The 19027-nt window shown below is 44.9% G+C and overlaps 2 protein-coding genes across 8 annotated transcripts in view; one reads left to right on the top strand and one right to left on the bottom strand.

The window, feature by feature from the left end:
• Positions 1 to 19027, top strand: part of CDCA2 (cell division cycle associated 2) — a 110923-nt gene that overhangs the window by 87615 nt on the left and 4281 nt on the right. For all 3 annotated transcript variants that reach the window (XM_056362873.1, XM_056362867.1, XM_056362866.1), the window contains exons 20-28: positions 387 to 463; positions 8436 to 8541; positions 11642 to 11758; positions 13510 to 13646; positions 14634 to 14708; positions 15217 to 15462; positions 16227 to 17404; positions 17878 to 17943; positions 18721 to 18826. The gene's annotated coding sequence lies outside the window, so the exon portion shown is untranslated. The remainder of the gene's footprint in view (positions 1 to 386; positions 464 to 8435; positions 8542 to 11641; positions 11759 to 13509; positions 13647 to 14633; positions 14709 to 15216; positions 15463 to 16226; positions 17405 to 17877; positions 17944 to 18720; positions 18827 to 19027) is intronic.
• Positions 13359 to 19027, bottom strand: part of EBF2 (EBF transcription factor 2) — a 143991-nt gene continuing 138322 nt past the window's right edge. For 2 of the 5 annotated variants that reach the window (XM_056362883.1, XM_056362884.1), the window contains one exon: positions 13359 to 13882. In XM_056362883.1, the coding sequence (XP_056218858.1) occupies positions 13851 to 13882 (32 nt within the window). In that variant the 3' untranslated portion in view covers positions 13359 to 13850. The remainder of the gene's footprint in view (positions 13883 to 19027) is intronic. The other 3 variants (XM_056362878.1, XM_056362879.1, XM_056362875.1) reach the window with 2 other exon arrangements.

Genomic DNA, 19027 nt, shown 5'->3' with positions numbered 1-19027 from the left:
AACATGCTTGCTTCCTCCTAGGGAGCAAAGCGTTTGCTCTGTCTGGGGGCCTGGGACACACTCGGAGTGCCGATTCCTTGGCTTTTCCTGGAATTTGTAACTGAGGACAAAATGATTTCCCCTCAGGAAACGGAGGCCACAGGCCTTCTGCAGTTGAGTGGAAGTATTTGGGATCACGGAAGGGCCTGAAATGGTGGATGCGATGATAAAAGTGGGAATGGGCGCTGAGGGTCGGGCCGGTGGTCCTTTGCTCTCAGACCCCCCGCCACAGCCACGCTGTGGCGTGCGGAGGCTTTCAGCCGCTGTGAAATGAGTTATGGACAAAGTAATACGGCTCCTATGTCTACTAGCCAGTAATTAACACGCTGTTAATATCTCTTTAACAGGCGACGCTGCAATTTCGGATTTCCCACTGAAAGGTAACCACGTATTCCCTGCACCGCCAGAACGCGCCCTGCCTGCGGTAAGCGCCCAAGGACTGGGCTGGCACTGGTGCGTGGTGAGAGTCTGTAGGACTTGTCCCACTTAACGAGGTTATTCCAAGATAAAGGTCTTTAAATTTCAAGTGATGAAAGATGAATCCTAATTCCTGAAAACCAAAGAGCTCACTCAAAATGGAGGGGAAGCTGGAGAAGGCAACGGGGGATCAGTACAGCTGCTATGGACCTGGTCGCTTCCATGGGTCAAGTCAGTTAACCTCATTTATTTTTTTTTTCTTTATGCCGCTATCTGTTCACGAGGAATAGTAAATAGTCATCTTTTTACAAAAATGCTTTGTGGTGCATCAGGGATAGACACCACGTTAGGTGTAGAACTATTAACGAGGTTTAGAACAAATAGGGAAACGGAATTAAGCCTTTAGTGCTTGTCTCTGTGTGGGCAAACGGATTTTTGCCTCTGCAGCTCATCAGCCCGCCCTCAGAACCTCGGATGGCAGGTGCTGCTGTCGGCTTCCAAACTCAGATGCTAATATTTGAGATGTGTTGAGATTTTTAAAGTACGTTGACATTGCCTGGGTAGATTCTCGTGTAAGGTGTGTTGCTTGTGTATATTCTCCACCCCTTAAGGTAAGGTCTTTGCCTGGATGTGATTTAGCCGATCGCCACACCAAGGAATTCGTGATGGGGACAGATGGGACAGTTGCAAGGGGACAGAGGGACACTGAGGCGCAGGAGCGTTGTCAGCCTGTCATATGCAACAGGTCTCTTGGTGGGGGCCAGCAAACAGCCTTGGTGCCAGCCTGGCAGCGTGCTGGACTGTGTGGTGTCCGCTGGAGCCAAAATGTAATTCTTTGCTATGCAGGGATACCCATTTTGGGCGGGAATAACTGGAATGTTGCAACCAGAATCCACAGATTCTGCCTTCTAATTCAAAATGCTTCTTCAGCCCAGTTGTAAACTCTTTGGGGCCAGTGCCTGCCTTCTGGTTTTTGTGATTATAAGCACCTTAACACAATGGAGTCACGGTCCCTGACTGCCTTCCCTAGGTGCTGCTTCAGTACAAATAACTACACTAAATTGCCGTGTCCTGCAAGGAAATGTTTGGGAAATGTTGAGCGACCGTGCGCTTATGTTATTGTAAAACCAGAAATGTTTACTCATTATATTTAAATAGGTTTGGATCATTGTGGATGAAAGTGAAACAAGATATAAGCCTGCAATGACATGCATAAATACATAATTAAGTGTATTTCCTTCCCATATGGAGAGGATTAGCTTTCTTGCCTCAGCAGGGAGTTGCTTTATTTGGTGTCTGCTTTGGTGTCCCTTTCTTTTTGACAGCTTACAGAGGTACACTGAAAGGGAATTTCACTGGCTGGCTAATGAATGTTGGAAGAAGGGCTTTGAGGGCATGTGGAAAAGAATAAGTGATTACCTCAGAAAACAGAAGTTTAGGGACCTGAAGGGCCGTCCTATTATCCTGACTTCTCTTTTTGACCTTAAGTGGGCCCTATGGGATGATCCTGCCCACCTTACCAAGACTTATTGCTTAGTCATAAATCGAGACAGAGGGAGAGAGAGATGTGTCTAGTAAATGCTGAAGTGTCAGCGATAGCGCCTGAACTCGGGTTGCATAACTTGAGAAATATTTTATCACCCCTGTGAGCCAAACCTCTGAAAAATCAATAGAACCTGAGAGTTGTCGGTATTGATCTGAAAGGCTGAGTTGTATTGAAATATTCATGGCAGAATGTGTGCGTGTTTGGGGATGTGTGGTTTGGGGACAGGGATGTAGCTCTCGGGGAGTGAAACATTCAAACTAGATTTCATTTAAACGAGATTAAGACTATTAGGTGACTTGCAAAGCATACACTTAAAAGGGAATGAATTTGCTTGTCATACGGCAAGGCTTCTGACAGAGAGAAATGCATTCTCATTATTATTATTTTTCTTAAATGACAAACTGTTGGGAGGAAGAAGTCAAGGAGATCTGATAAAATTAGCACCACGTTCTCTTGGGGATCTCTGGGCTTGCTTTGTTTGCAAAGCCAATTTGGACATTGCGTCTTTGATCTTCACTTTCAGTATTTGAGCAGGCATGTTTAGTATCACTCATTTCACAGGAGATTTGGGATTCAAGTTTCTTCAACAATCTAAAAAGCAGTACATTAGAAGGGGAATTGTCTGCCAGTCGTCTTAGAATCTCAATACCCTTGATACTAATTTGATGTGATGCATTTCACCAGATGTGTCTACCTGAACGATGTTTTATGCCCAAGAGGTTTGTGCTACTGTAGAGTATTAAACTTGGCTCTTCCCCTCCCTTCCTCCCCTCCGTTTTTCTTCCAAGAACAATCGAATGAAAAGCATCCCTAATTTTAATCTGCATGTGTAGGTGTGACATGTTTCAGACATTTGGAAGGAAGAGAGTGTGTCAGGCAGGATTCGTGCAAAGAGTAGAACAGAACCTTGAAGAAAACCCATGCCGATAATGCTGCAAAGAGATTTTATGAAACTGCTGCTTATATATAGGCTAATAGATTAATATATTCACTCAGACTCTGAGACCTGCCTTTTTACTTCTTACTCCTCTCCTGCAGGATCTTTGTCACTTCTGGGGCATAGGTTCAAGTCTCTGCTGATCCCACAGACTTCTGCCAGGCTTTGGGCAAATCACCAAGGGCATGATTTGGACTCGATGATCTTAAAGGTCTTTTCCAACCTAAGTGGTTCTATGATACTTCAAGGCATTCAGGCGTTTGAGAGTCATCTATTTTTGCACATATCTTAGTGTGTCGGAGCCATTTCTGCAAAACCACAGCAAGGGAATACGGCAGCGCTGCCCTGCCTGGCTGCACGCTTGCGAGGATCCGCCTGTGGGATGCTCGGTGACTCTGGGCATGCAAGTTCTTCAGACGGACCCACATTGTGGATGTGAAGGGAAGGGCTGAATGGAGAAAGGAGAAATGGAGAAGAGAGTAGGTAACAAGTATTCTTTAAGAAAAAATATTGGCCACGTAGGCTGCCAGCGGGCTGAAGATACTATTTCGGGAATAGGCAGCTCCGTGATCTTTAGGACAAAAGACATGTCGTGCAGGCTATCGAGGGTTTGTGCTGCGTGGTTATAGAGTCCAGCTCTTAAACAAAAGGGAAAATAAGGGCAATTAGGACAGATGTCTGTCTTAACTCTCTCATGTGTAAATTCATCCATGGTTAAAAACAGTTATATGAAATAAAACTAAGCACCCTTGAGAGGCATTACTTCAATCAGTGGCTCAACCTAAGCAGAAAACCAGGCTTTGTGCATCGGAGATTTGCTGGTATCGCTAAAGAGAAAAGCCACAGCTCGTTCCTTCAGGCCGTGGAAGTTGCATGTCCCCAGGGAACGGACCGTGAAGCTACCTGGTGTTGGTTTAGGATCCGTGTGACCAGCATTTGCTTCCCTCACCCCCTCTAAAAAATAACAATCATACAAAAAAATCATCAGAACTGTTGCTGCTGAGTGAAGCTTCCTACGAAAGGGAACCTCTAAACTGTACGGCCAAACAGCTTGGAGGCAGCGCTGGCAGGACTGGCCGTGCGATTCCAAAGGGAGAAGCACCTTGTGCACCAGTCTCCGTAAATACCGGCTGCTGCCCGAGCCTTCTCAGCAGCATGGTGTGCACCAGCACCCTGCCGTTCCTGGGATGCCGCGGAGCCGGGAGAGGTGACACCAGCTTTCGTTTAATTAGGCTGGGAGGGCATCATTTTGTTGCCTGAATCTCATTTTTATCCATGTTGCTGCAATAAAGCTTTCCTGTAGTAGGTAAAATGAAAGCAGGAAAAAACCCACATACTTGCCATTCTTTATTTAATTCCATTCCTCAATGGCAAAGTAAACTGCATGTTTAAGAAACAGACATCAAAAGATTTGATTTCTCTGAAGCTAAAAAGCCTATTAATCACAATTTTAAAGTGTTCTTTAATTACCCTGTAATAAAATGACACGCGCAGAGCGGGAGGAAAAATTGTACACTTTTAGAGTTCCTCATGCTTGTTTGTGTTTCAAATCTCACCGGAAATCCTTGTTGATCCCTCCTGCTTCTGCTGCTTAATTCTTCTCTGCCACAGCTATTGTTTATCGTTTAGCCACGTTAACCGTATCCGCTGCAATTCTGAGGCAGGAAAAAGCGTGTTGGGAGGACGGGCCTCATTTCTAAGCTGTTTTCTGGAGGATATAATAGCGATGGAAACTTCATCTTGTGATGGAATTAGGAGGCTGTGGGGCGCAGAGCTTCCCTGGGTGTTGGGGGGGTGGTGATGCTGCAGCCCTTCGCTCGGTGAGCGTGTGTTTCAGCTACAGGGGCCGTTCCCGCATCGTCAGTGTGATGGGTGCATCAGGACTTGGAGTCTGTGTTGCGTCCTGGGAGAAGAGGATCTTGAATCCCTCTCCAAATAGCAACCCGGGAGGTAAAGGACTAGTAGATGGTGCTCAGGATTGCATAGCACGGGCCTGAGTCACGCAGGACCAGTACGGCTCCTTCCACTCTCCATGCGTCTCCATTGCACCCTTGAAATTGGCCTCTGGATAAAAGCTTTGAAACAAGGAGATAAGCAAGAGACACGGGAGTGGTTTTGGTCAACCAAAGGACGGGATTTGATTGACCAAAGGATATGATCTGTCAAAACAGGCTATAAGGAAAAAGACAAGGTTAATCTTTGTTTAAAACTTCTTTGTAAAATTCAGTTTTGTTGAGGAAGGAGAATGAAAAATAAAATTGGGGTGGACGCCCAGCTCCTCCTCCTTTTACAGGACGAGATAGGTGCTGGGGCTCGTGGTGGTAGAGAAAAGCTTGGAAATACAAATCAAGTCCAGAGGACAACAAAATCATAGGCTTTTACAAAAATAAGCGTCACGACGTTTGATAAAACTTGCTGGCTCCTTGAAACCCTCAGCAAGGTTTTTGTACTTGAGATGATTCGTAAAACATCGAGAACATCGATTGCCAGCGTGGAAGCAGACTACGCAGGCGTGGAGCCCGTCCCTTCGAGCAGTATTAGTGGCTCCTCCTCCTACTGGAAGGAGCAACAACTGGTAGCTGTGGGTGGGGGAAGCCACGGTCCCACCTCGTGCAGGCTGGTATGTTTTGGGTCTGGATTCGCTGCTATCGCGAAACTCAGCCGGGTGGGTAATGTTCCGAGTTGATCTGTTTTCAAACCCAGACAGTTGTTAATGAAACAGTTGCTGTTTTGTTGACAGAACATTAATTACTTGATCTTAGGACTTGGTAATTGCGCAGGCCCCCTCTGTATACATCACTAATTACATTAGCAATTATATGGCATTTTAAAGACAAAGAAACGACTACAGCAATCGCAGTGTCACGGGGACCCTGCTGGTAAATTTCAATCAAGTTCCTGCAGTCCCAGTGAAGTGTGGAGGCGAGTCCTGCTCCACCCGCGTCCTGTGGAACCATCGCTCCGCTGCGGTCCCTCGCCGCAGCGCCCCAACCACACAGCCCTGGGAAAGGTGGGGGGGCTGGAATTTCTCGTCAAAAAATTTCCCTTCTCAAAATGAAGCATCCTCTAAAAGCCTGCTTGCTGTTGGAAATAGTTCTTTCTACTGTCAGCTCTATTCATCCTGGAAATGATGAAGAGTCAGAACTTAAAGAATCATGGCTTGGATTAAAACTAATTGCAGTTTTTAAAGACACTGGTCCGTGCCTTCCTGCAAAGCTGCATTGTATTTCTAAGGAGCTTCCTTTGCAAATTAATAGGCCAGAATGTTAAGAAGCTAAAATTCCTGTGCCTTCAGAAGCTGGAGATTTGCAAAAGAGCTTTAAAATCAGAATAACTGTAAGCATGAGAACCGGCACCAGCACGCTGGTAAAGCCACCGTTACTTTGAAAGGTGACAACATGGACAGAGGCTCCTTTATTCGGAAGAAGAGCTGTAAAACCCCTTCCTTCGGGTAGGCAGCACCTTACAGTCTGCAAATCGGGTACCGAGGGTCGTACTTCAGTTACTGCTGCCATTCCCTTCTCCTGTCCCACCTCCTCGGGCTTTCTGTCCCCTAGTACAATCCTGAGGAGGGATGGTTGCTCCTCTGGGTTCAGGAGGAGTTTCTACTACTTGTCCCTGTCTTGCCCTCCATGGTGGGTACGGGCTGTGGGGCCCTCGCATGCCACCGCCGTTTAAGTCAAGCGACCTGTGCCCATTCAGGTGCTGGGGGAGGAAGAAGGCGAACATAAATCCATCGCTTGTGTGGTTTTTCTACTGATTTTGTAGCTGTGGCTCTCGTTTGAAGGCCAGAGGGGAAAGTAATTATATGGGCAGCTCCATGGATGGCGTGAGTCGGTGCGCCGCCACCGACTCAGGTTGGCGATAGCTGAGGATCTGGCCCGTGTCTTGTCAAGTTTTGAGCTTGTAAACAGGGAGAGATGGTATTATTACCGAAAGACAATCTCTCTCGCTTGTGCTAGCTATTTATTCCCCCGTTCTGCTCCCTCCCACCCCTGTTTTTTACTGTTCCTCCAGGACTGTTGCTAGATGCAGTTTCTGACCCGTTCTACCCAGGATCCCCTTCATTAAACCCTCACTCCAGGATCAATTAAGGTTGGTTTGAACCTGCCGCTGCTTTTAATGGTGGCGAGATTGCAGCCACCACCTTCTTGTCACAGAGACAGTTACTAACTTGTATGTAAGACGGGGTAGCTACAGCCTCCGTGCGTGATGCTGGACTGAGTTTGAGAATAGAGACAAAAAGGAACCGGGATGGGTTTCCACACATACACACGCTGTAAACCTTGCAGAAGAGTCACAAGAAAATAGGGCGCTCCATGCACATCCCCCCGCGGAAAAGGGACTGGTGGTGGAGAGGCTGCTGTGTCGTCATTCTGTGTCTTTTTCTGTTATTGCCGTAGCTTTGCGCAGCCGTGGAGGACAGCAGATCTGGCTCCCCCCACCTGATGCTGCCGCCATGGGACAGCGGGTCGGTGCCCTCCATTCGGGAGGGGGCTGTGGGGTCTCCTCCTCCCCCGGCTCTACACTGATGTTTGCTCAACGCTGGCTCTGTCCTGGCTGCTCTGTCCACACCCTCTGCTACGGCCACCAGCTGTCCGTTTAATCCAGTCCTGCAAGTGGAGTTAATGAGACATTCCTACTTAAATAACCTGGTGCGATTAAAGCTTCAGATCTTTGCACCTCGACAGCTGTGTGTTGTCACAGAGATAAATATTTTAACTGGTCTGGCAATTCCCCAGCTGCCCTGCGTAAGTGGTTGAACGAGTGGCTGTTGTTTCCCCATTTATTAAAGTGAAATCCAAGTTCTTACAAAACAGCCATCTAGAAAAGACACGTAAAGGGGAAAAAAAAAAAAAAAAGAGGGTGGGAAAGAATGTGCTTTTCTAGAAGGCCTCATGCAGGTGGCAATGTGGCCGTGCCCGCTGCCACCCGAGGCCAAGGCTGACTGCGCCTTCCCTCGCTGCTCACAGGAGCGGTTCTGTCGGGAGATGTGTCTGGCCGGAGTTCTCGGCATCAGCCGAGGGAAGGGTGCGGATACCTGGCCTTGGGAAAGGCACTGCCTTCCGTGTTTGAGGTGACAAGTGTCATTAAATTCTTTCCAGAGCGTGGCAGCAATCTTACAAAGGAGAGCTGAGCAATCTGCCCTGCGTGCAGCACCTGGTGAATTAAGGATTTAAGAAGGTTGTGGGTTTCTAGACTTTATTGGTCTTAACGTGGGCCAGGAAAGATCTTTTCTCATGGGCTTTTGAGAATCGAGCAAGATGTCGTACTGAACCTGGTTCATTGTCAAATGTAACGGATCCCAGAGATTTTGTTGTTTTTTAATAGGGATTCTCTTTCAATATGGAGAACCTTTGATGATGCCATCTAAGCTAGCTGGGGTTGGAGGGAGGTGTTTGTATTTGCATTTAGGCGTTTTTTGAATTTAGAAGTTCATTTTTTTCCTGAAACTGTCTTGCTGGGGTACTTCATGCATCTCCTTCCCTCACTCAGCATTTTATTTGGAAGTTGCTGAACGGATGGGACAGCGCTGGAGGCGAGAGCGATAACCGATCACAGGCGCAGGCTGTGCGTGTACATCATCAAGTCCTTAAGAGAGGTAAGAAATCACGAGTGGAACACAGTAGATCTCCAGGCTTTCATCTGCGTAACAAACTTCCTCTCGTGAATGGAACAGTAGGTCACTGTTAAAGACTAAGAATCTCTTTGAAACTAACTGTTAGTTTTATCACTAAAATCGTCACTTAATACACTGCTGGGATTTTTTAGGGGAGGGGAAAAAGCCGAATCAGATTTTGAGTAGAATGAGCCTTTGTTCTAGACGAGACGGAGGATATTTCACCAGGACAGTGGACAACTTCGGTTTCGCTGTTGGGGAGGTCATCTACTAATTGCATGTTATCCCGGAATAAGTAATTGAAGCAGATTACCAAAAAAAAGCCTGTTTTCTTCTCAGTTTTTGGTTGATAGCGCCTAATGTTTTCAGATGCTTTAACTGACATCTGGCAGTGTTTTAAACACTGACGCATATTCTGTTAGTCAAAAAATGCCAGTAAAAGTGGCTTTCATCATCAAAGAAAATTTTCGGTTGTTTGAACCTTTCCAGCGATTTTCACACAAGAATTTAGAATATTCCTGGTTTAGATGGTCGATTACCATTTTCCAAGATGATTTTCACCACTCTGGTTTATTTTTTTCTGATGGAATAAAGGTAATTTACCTGGTTTTGATCAATGCTCTTACAAAGGGAACAGAAATTCCCCGTTAGGTGTGCCAGACCTGGGCTGCGGCAGCCAGTGTATGTTACCCTTCCGGAAGACCAGGGGCAGGCGGAGCAGGGTCTCCGCCGCCGGGGCTCGGGGCAGCGGGGCTGTGGAGCACCTCCTTTGCACCCCAGATACTAAAACCTGCGCTCTGCTGCGAGAGGGAGCAGATACAGGCACGCTTCGGACTCTTTCTTGGGAGTGGATGTCGCTGACCTCTGCGGCGTGTGTGGAGCTGTGCACGGAGGCAGCGCCTAAGAGGGTCCAACGCCGAAGGCAGTCCCACGGGCAGGAGCCCAAGGACAGGCCGGCATTGGTCAGTCTGAGGTTTGGGGGTTGATTTTGTGATTTTATGCTCTAACCGATCGGACTCTGCCAACCAAAAGGGGAGCCTCCCGAGGGAAGGGCAGCTCGCCGACCTTTTGACTCCTTCCCTCTCCTGGAAAGGCGCTGGCTCTCCCCCAGGTGCTGGTGGGCAGAAGAGACCATCGCCGTCCTTCCATGACTATCAGTCCCGACCTGGCCCTGCCCAGTCGTGGGGGGACGTCTCACAAGCACGAAGGTTTGTCTGTCGGGACTGTCACCTAGCACGGAGTTACCCTTTTTAGAAGTGTTATTGCCATACCTTACCATTGCCATACCTTACCATATTGCCATACCATACTCAAGTGCCTTGAGTGGACCCATAAAGATGATAAATAATAAGGCATAATGAACACTCTGAAATTAAGGTAATTCCCCCCCTTGTTTACAGTACAAAAATTTTATTTTTTTGTTAGGATAATTTAAAGTTTAAAACTGAAGTAGACATATTCATTTTACAAACAAGATAATTCTTCCATAAGTAGGACCATTAAAAACAGTAAACAAAAAAAGCTATCTTTACAAAAGCTCTGTGCATAGCAACTTCATACCGTATATAACTGACAAAGCAAAAAAAACCAAAAAAACAACCAGCCAACCCCAAACGAACCCCAAAACTATACAGTAGGGAGAAATGAGGCCTTAATTTACAGAAGGGAGAAAACAGTCTTTAAAAACCATGCATATTGGAGGTGTGCAAAGAAATAGGGGGAGTAAGATGCTATACCGAGATAAATAATGAAATAAAACGTACTCTTTCAAAGTTATGATAAAATTTGTAGTCACCTATCGAAACACTTTCATTTTTCTAGTGGCATAAAGGAAAGCTGTTAGGGAATATTAAACAGCAATAACTAAAAGAGGACAGATTTGCTTATTACACTGAAAAAATCCTTACACATAAATTTTTACATTGCTTTTCCTTTTTGTTGGGTGCTTTGCCACTGCCAAAGTCCTTTTTTCGTGGTCAAGGATTTCTGATTGTATTTGTTTACACACGTTTTTCTTTGTAAAGCTACCAGTAAATTCTACACTCATCTTGCGTATGATAATTTCCATGCATGAGCAAAATTCATGTTCTAAACCATTCCTATGTTTAGGGTTTTTTCATTTCTTTGACTCAAATCGAACCAGAAAATTTGTTTTCCATGTTTACATCAACATAGGCAGCTGCACGTTTCTCTTCCTATAGGTACTTGAAGTAGCTTTCTAGGGAGGTTTTCTTTTTCACTTGGACTCATGGCACTCACACTTGAGCAACTGGATGGAGCTAATAAAAATAACTGAAGTGTGAAAGGACTGTGGAGTGTTCAGAACCTTTCCTTTTTGTTAGCCAGCCTGTCATTTTTTCCCCTGAATCTTCCCAAGATTTCAGTGATCTTTTTTATGTGCCTGCGCTGACTAAGCAAGAATAAAAAAGGGTGGACAATTAACAGAATAGCTTTTTCCATGAGATGTCTCAATGTTTAAAATTGGAAACCTTTCTGACTAAGATTTTGTAATGAAAATTTTATTTGTTAAAAAATGCCAGAGGGTTTAAGGTAGCAAGCTGCTGCTTTTCAGCATGTGGCCTAGAAATTCCCATCTATCTATCGGGAAGATTTGCTGGGTGTAGAATTTTGAGTTTAAGCAGAGATGATAGAATTTTAAAAGTAGCCTGTACACAGAGGGACAGGGGGAGAAAAATCCACCATCTTTATGCTTTGGAGCTGTTTGGGGGTTTTAGTGGGTCAGGACAGGGAGGGAGGTGATATGTCAGAAACGAGCCTGGTCCGTCAAGATCTTTTTTTGAAATCTAGGACTCGGTGTATTGTTTGCTGAAATTTATGGAAGTTTTAATCCAAGCTCTAATAATCCTCAATCTGATTTTTTTCCCCTGTAGGCATGCACAATTCCAAACATGAATTTGGACCTCTGGCTCTTAGCTTTGCTGGGATGTGGGTACCTGTGAATAAATGAAATTCACTTTGGGGTTTGGTTGGGGTTTTTAAGGAACGCCAATGACCAGGTTAGCGCACCCCGTTACGTTACAGCCCCAGATTCCTTAAGACCTGTGATTCTTTTGGATTTCAGAGATCACTTGGCTTCAGGGCTGGTTGCCCCGCTGACCTCCGACGATTGCTACTTCCTTGGTGGCACGAAGGGCGTGAAGGACCTGCAGTGTCGGGGAACCCACAGCCATAGTTACCGGTGAGTTATTTCAGTTCAGCTTTTCTGGAACGCAGACACTTTCCGTAGCCTGACAGTAAGACTCTGACTAACTCTATTCATGCTTCCTAAAAACACATTATTCCCACCAAATCTCTCGTTAAAGTTGCTTCTAATTGCCATTTTTGCTAAGAGGATAAATTGGGCCTTGAGTTCCAGAAGGCGCCGCCACCTTTCCTGCGCCCGCCTGTCTACAGGGCCAATTTGACACATTTGTAAAACGCCCTCCGGTGCCAAAAGGTGGCCCGTTGGGTGGGGGCTGCCGGGTCACGCACCACACACAGCGCCCAGCCCCTCGGTCACCCGTTGCTGCGGCTGGATCTGGCCCAGGGATCTGGAGAGAGGCGATCTAGTCTATGGCTAATCCACAGGAGCTCAGCTACGCGCCTGGTCCAACCCCGAGTCCAGCACTGAACGGAACATCTGCCACATGTAAGGATCCCCCAGAACACGGTTGTACTTACCCATCGATTAAACTACAGGGTAAACGGACAAGCACAGTTTTGGGGCCATAATTAGGGGTTTATTTATTAACGTAAAGATGTTACCATAGGAACAACTATTCATGCAGCTACAAATTGTGTGTATTTTAGTGGGGTGTGAGTAGTGTAGCCAATTTTTTTTTCTCATTTTAAAAATAGCTTTCCAACAATCAAAATCTTTTGCGCCGTCTCTGATTTAGTGAGATAACTGGTGATTATCTTTTTTTTACCAGACTTGTTCTCACCTTCCGATTTCAGGAGAGGAGGTGCAAAGGGGAACTAAACTTTTTTTTTTTTTTACACTAAAATGCAGAAAAATTCAAAGCTATTGATTACTTCTATGAACTTCAATATATAAATGGAAAATACTTACCATTTTTAATGACTCAGGATAAAAGTGCATAAATTACTCAAATACATATTTACCCTCTATAAATGCACCCTTAATATGAAGCATAACTGAACTTAAGGTGTTCTAACTACATGGAAAAACAATATGTTAGAGAACCCTTTCCCTCCTAATTCATACATTGAACCTATGAAATAAACTCAGTACCTCATGAGAAATCCGATTTGTTCAAATCCCTAAGTGCCACTCATTTGCCAGTAGCATCTTTGAAATGTCCCAGTTAATCTCAGTACCTGAATATACTAATCAAAACAAAAAACGGAAGGGGGAAAAATGAGGAGGCTGAAAATTCGTCTAATTAGCAACCTGTATACCACAATGTCTGTAAAAGTTTCTGATGGTTTTGTTACCCAGAAAGAATCCTATACATCCTTGCACATGAATTCAGTAAGAGGGGAAAAGTGAGGAGCAATTGCAGCAGTAATAATATATCTCAAACTTATCACTACATTTTTGCATCATTTTTCTTCATTGTACAACTGGAGGAAAAAATCCAAAAAAGGGTTTAATTTCTACCTCTACATACAATAAGTTACAAGTTTATTTATTTAAATAATTGTAAAACATCTTACATTTTTTAAAGAGGTTAAACTATAAGCAAATACACACATACACCAAAGTTCCATCATTCATGTCAGTTTGTCCTAGAAATTCTTTCATGCTGGTACCCTGTTTTGTTGATTTTTTTTTCTGCATAAACTAAATCGATATCTGAAAGGCTCCATAGAAAATAGAAACTTCAACTTTTTTTCCCCTACAAAGTAAAACAAATTGTATCCAAAATATCAAGCTTGAATCACTTTGCCAATTTCTTTCTCCTTTTCATATTTTACAAATCTTAGGAAGGTTTCCTGTCTTTCAAGAAAGACTTTGCGTTCCTGATTCCGTTCTGCCAACTGTTGTTCATCCTGGCTCTTGGCTGATTCTTCACTCTCCATGTTTTAGGAGTTGACGTGGTTGTGTCAGAAATATGAAACAGGTAAAAGATGCAGACTTCTATCTTGTCCAATCCATAAAAAATGTTCCTTTTCCTGGGCCTGGCTTTCCCCCAAAAAAGAGCTTGTAGTGCTATTTTTTTCTTTTTAGTGGTCCATCACAATAAGTAGTTTTGTGCTGTAAAAGAAAAATGCAAAAAAAAGAGGGCAAAAAAAGGAAGAGGGAGAGGAGCAAAGCTGCCTCTTCCTTACATCGGGGGAACGACAAGACCAGTCATGGCTGAAAAAGAAAAATGGCAAAGATGAAATTCTGGCACATTTTTATGGAACAGAATACATTTGAGCCCTTCACCCTCCCGTGCGCCAGCACTGGCCCTGTTCGCAGTTAAACTTGCCCTCCCCTGCCTGGGGTGGTTTTAGGCTTTAGTGAGACCTAAGGTGGTGGGACTGCGGTGGCAGTGGACAATGTGCAGTTCACAGGACGGTCACCGAAAGCCAAGGGCCCTGTGGTTCTTCACTGGCCAAGGGAGGCAGGGGCTTAATCCAGTCCCAACACGTGGATTTTCAGAAATGCCTAACGGCTTTTGGGTGCTTATCTCCATAGAGGAGCCCCTGGAGATGGACATGGCTCAGCACTCGCCCCAAGAATTCAGGCTCCAGCCTTCTCAAGGTGAACCCTCAAAATCAGCCTTGAAAACCGGGCTGGAGCCGGGTCTCCCTCTCACGTCCCACCCGACCTGCTCCCTGCCTTGCGGAAGGGGTTGTGGGGGAGGGGAGCGGGGTGGAAGCCCCTGGGACTGCCCCAGCCCTGCCGGCGGGACCCAGCCAGAGAGTTACAAGTCCTGATTCACTGGGCGACGACCAGAGCTGGGGTTTGCTAATTTAGTTGCGGTGGAAGGAACGGACCAGCCTCTCCTCCTCGCTTGGTTTACCCCATATGTCTGAATCACTGTACTCTTACCTGGCACGTTCCCAGAACACTGGCTTTATGTAAATTATTTATTAGTCACTCTCACTGCCTTTAATTTCAGCTATATTCTTCGTGACTGACAACAGCAACATTTTAAGCTGCCTGGAACTGGTGCCGTTCCCAAAGGTTTTGAGGGGTAAGTTAAGTTTATACGTATTTATATAACAAATGAGTGAGTCATATTTTCAAAGGGGCCTCAGTGCAGTGCAAGGTCCTAATCCTGCAAAGATTTATGTTCACTGAAATTTGTGGGATTATTCATGTGTTTAAAGCCCTGTCCTCTGAGAATTAATTTCACCCTTATGTTCATGGCGTTTAAAAAAATGCTTCGGGCAAGATCCTCAGCTAACATGACTCTTTTATTGGAGCTGTGGTTTTAAACAACTGTGGATATGCTCTATGATTTAATACAATAGGAAAATAAATATTTTCATATTTTCTAACTTACTAGGGCTGGAAGTCCCTGCCAATTTTGGCAGATAGCTGAAAGAGAAAGTGAAACCAAACAGTCTTAAGTCACATATCTACTTTAACTGCTTAGGAATGTGCTATTATCTTTCAAACAATATTTTTTGTTGGTTTTTTTTACGTAACCCTAAAAATGTATGTAACCCTAAAAAAAGCAGGTAAATATTTGTATGCAGGTTTTTGGGGGGTGGGTGCATTAGAAGACGAGAGATTTTCTGATAACGCTGAGGAGGCTGCTCCTTTCCTTCTCCTCGTGCCCCAAACCAAACAACGACCCTAATGGTAGGGTCCCAGCCTGACACCGGAGAGCCTTCTCCCTGTGTATTAAGCACATGCCTGCCCTTCTGTCCTCTAGCAAAGAAAACTTGCTTTCAGTCTTGGAGTGATGCCCTCCTCCAGACTCTGCTGGGCTGGTGGCAGAGGTAAGTGCATGCCCTCAGCTGCTCGCGCCACCCCCAGCTATCCCAGCGGAGCAGCCTGCGTGAGCGCTTCCTAAGCTGCTTCAGGCAAAATCCTCCAGGTTAGCTCAAAGAATTTAAATTGTTTGTCTAAGGTAACCTGGCTGGCTCTTTTGCCTGAAGCAAACAGAGGAGCACTGGCACAGCGGGTGCCTGGCCAGCCCTGCCGGCGGTGATGTCCCCTCCTGGCACAGCCAGAGTTGAGATGGTCCGTGCAGGGAGGCGGCGGACCCTGCTATAGCTAGCGTGGCTTAATTTGAGACATGCAGGGTCTGTCGGCAGTGTAGTTTAAACTGTTCCCAAGGGGCTAGGCCATATTGGCAGAAGTGCTTCTGATACTATTATCCACATTATTTTCATTTTTTTTAATCAAGGAAAACTTCTTTTAGCAGATCGAAGCGAAGACCAAGCCTGAGTTTCTGCCATGTCTCTTCAAAAATATTTTAGGAATACTTGTAGATGCAGTATTTTGCAAAGTTCCTTAAATTTAAGGGAAAGTACATTTTTGCTATATAATTAAAGATACTGTTATTCAGCTGTCGTGGACTCAAACTAGTGATGGCGACAGCAGACCTGCCATCTGCAGCCAGGAGGAGTACGTTATTGCCCTCGGGGTTGTGGCGATCCCTCTTTTGCCTCCCTGCCTTTCCTCCTGAGCAAGCAGCAAGTCCCTGCTTTCCTCTCCTTACTTTTGCCCTCCCCAGCTCACGTCTGCTTTGTCATTCCAGGCTGGCAATGCTCCACAGCAGATATACACTCCCCAGAAGTCGTTAGGATGGAACCTCCCAGCGGACAAATTCAGGTAAAACTGTAATGCGCCACGGAAGGGAGAAGCAAAGCCTAATCGTTTCGCCAGCATTTCATCCTGATGCTGCAGCTTCACCTCCTTGTGCAGCAAAGAACAAGCGGGCTGAGGAATACTGGCTGGAATTCTCACCTCTATTTCCACAGCTCATCTAGACGGCTTTGCTCTGTGGTTCTCTCTCTTTGTACGTACCCTCATCTGTCCATTTCCACCCCACCTCCACTCCCCTTTGGGGCTGCACTGTCAAAAGCCTATTCCCAGCCTGTATCGCTTTTTATTGAATGTTTGTGAGGTTTGGATTAAGGTCTTACACTGCTAGCAAAGCTGTAATTATTTTTGCCTGTATTACTATATATTGAATCGATGTAACTTTTCAATAAAGGTGGTTCAATGCAGGACACTCCCTGATGAGTTGGGAATATAGAAACCACAGTCATTATCCCAGAGGGTCTTTTTTTTTTCTTGGAGGGAAATGGAAAAAGAATTAGAGATGAGCCTTATTGTATTAACCTTGACAGCTTGCAATTATCAACTGAAACACTTGATTAAAATTGTCACAAGGTTGGAGAATTTTTTTATAAATAAATAATCAAACATGGATAGTACCCAGATGCGATGGTGATGGGCACCTTTAACGGGTGTAATTAATAATGATCATAAGCCTAGTGTATACAAGTGGCCCTTGAAAATGCTGTCTTTCTTTCTAGCGGAAAAGAACTCTCTGCCGTTCAAGCAGCCGTTTGGTCAGAGCTGCGCAGTGTCCTTGGCGCTGCACGGATTTACACGTACGTGCACACACCCATCTACTCTTCAGATACTTCAGGTGCTTTGTTGGTGGCTACATTACGACCTGGTTTAAAAACTGTGCTTTCGAGAGAAGATGAGCGTTGAGCATTTTCAGTCATCGTCATGTAAAACCTCTTGCTCTCTCATCTGGCTTTCCTCCTTTGCTGCTAAGTTGCCAGCTGACTCCAATCTTATGGTTCTACAGCTCTCAGAAGAGATGACCGAAGTGCTCCAGCGGTGCTGCTCTGAGCATCTTAAATGAACACTCCTACCCTGCAGTGCCCGAAACGTCCCTGTGCAGGAGCTGGCCCGCAGGTAAGGGCAGCTTTGCCCCTTGCAAGCCACCGAGCTGCTGGTGGCAGAGCTGGCATCCACGCAGCCTGGCCTGATAGAAGGTGGACTTGGACCTGCAGGCTTCACCGTAGCCATACCTCTGACCCTACCCCTAGCAAACATGCAGGTTTGCTTTCAATAGTAAGACCATGGAGATGTTTGTAAAACAATGCACCCAGTTATTATTCTGGGACTAATCAACGGAAAGTGATGGAGAAAAGAAAGGATTTTTGGATTAAAGCACAGCTGGCTTTCATTTACCAGACAGTGCCAGTGGCTTGGATGCAGGCCACCATCACCTTTACACTAGAATGTAAGTGAACTAAATTACAGCTCCTGTGAAGGAAGTTCCAAGACACTAAAACATAGGCAAAAACTTCAAGGTTTTCCTAAAGAATTTCTTTTTAAGTTTTCCTGCATAGGAAATCAACACTTTTTTGTTTTTCCTTTTTCAGAAATCCTTCTGTATTTGGATGAAAGTTTTTCATTCATCCATTCCCGATCGTCTCAAGCACAGACAGGTGAGATATTTATAAATAAGCAGTGGTTTTGTCTCTTTTAGATGATAATAAGCGGGTTAAGCCATATTTCGTGTAACATTTTTTCAAAAAATGTAGACAAAACCCATTGATTGCTAAGAGATGTAGAAGTTAACTTGGCCTCATCTGTTGAGTGGCGTTGATGTAGTTCCTACCTCACCACGGTGCTAAGTTGTATATGCACAAAAGGCTGCCTGAACAATTATTTTGATTTAGTTCAAGTTAATTAGGAACACCCTTAAAATAAAAATAAGTTTGCAATGTCATACATGCATTAGTTTAATTAAGAGTTTAAATAAAAGAGCACAGGAGTGTATAGCCACTCTGCAGTTACATATTTTTCCAATTATGCTGGAAAGTGGCAAAGTCAGTACTGAATCTTACCCACTAGCCTCTTTTTTGTGTGTGCCTCCTAACAGTCTTGACTATTTTCTTCCATTTAAAAAAGCAGATTTTTTTTTTTGTCCCATTAAAAACAGAGCTCTTCTCTAGCCTGAATAAGTCTGTTACATATGATGAGCTACTAAAATTAACATCCAACAGATGACAGATAAGCAATTAATAGTAACAGGGGATATTCTTGTTCAGTGTTAGCAAGAAGTTTTAAATACCTCTTAAGGTTTTCTTTATTTTGAAGCAGTCTGTGCCGCTTACATCTCTGCCAAAAAATGTACTTGATCCTTCCAATATATCAAATGTAATCTGATGACATATACATATTTTTCATACATATCGACATAATGTATATATCATTTGCAGCCTTTGGCATGCTTTAATCACTGTCTAGGCTCTGGAATCGTTCCGATTCAGGCAGAAGCATGCTGCTGAAAATGGCCCAGCTATTTTCACCTGGTTGGAATCTCTGGTAAGAGTTACTGTGAAATGCAAAGTCTTCAGTGTTGAGTGGCTTTGACACGGAACAGCCCGTCAGGCCCTGGACTGGTAGCGATCAGGAACCGAACCAGCCATTCCATCTGCATCCCACCCCTCCGAAACTTCCCAGAGCCGCTATTTCTCTCGTTTGCACAACCTTTTAATGCATGGGGACCGGAATCCCCAGTGCTGT

The sequence above is a fragment of the Falco biarmicus genome, chromosome 18, assembly GCF_023638135.1.
Source record: "Falco biarmicus isolate bFalBia1 chromosome 18, bFalBia1.pri, whole genome shotgun sequence".
Lineage (NCBI taxonomy): Eukaryota > Metazoa > Chordata > Aves > Falconiformes > Falconidae > Falco > Falco biarmicus.
Note: the sequence above shows the minus strand (reverse complement) of the source record. Positions and strands in the feature narration are given on the sequence as shown.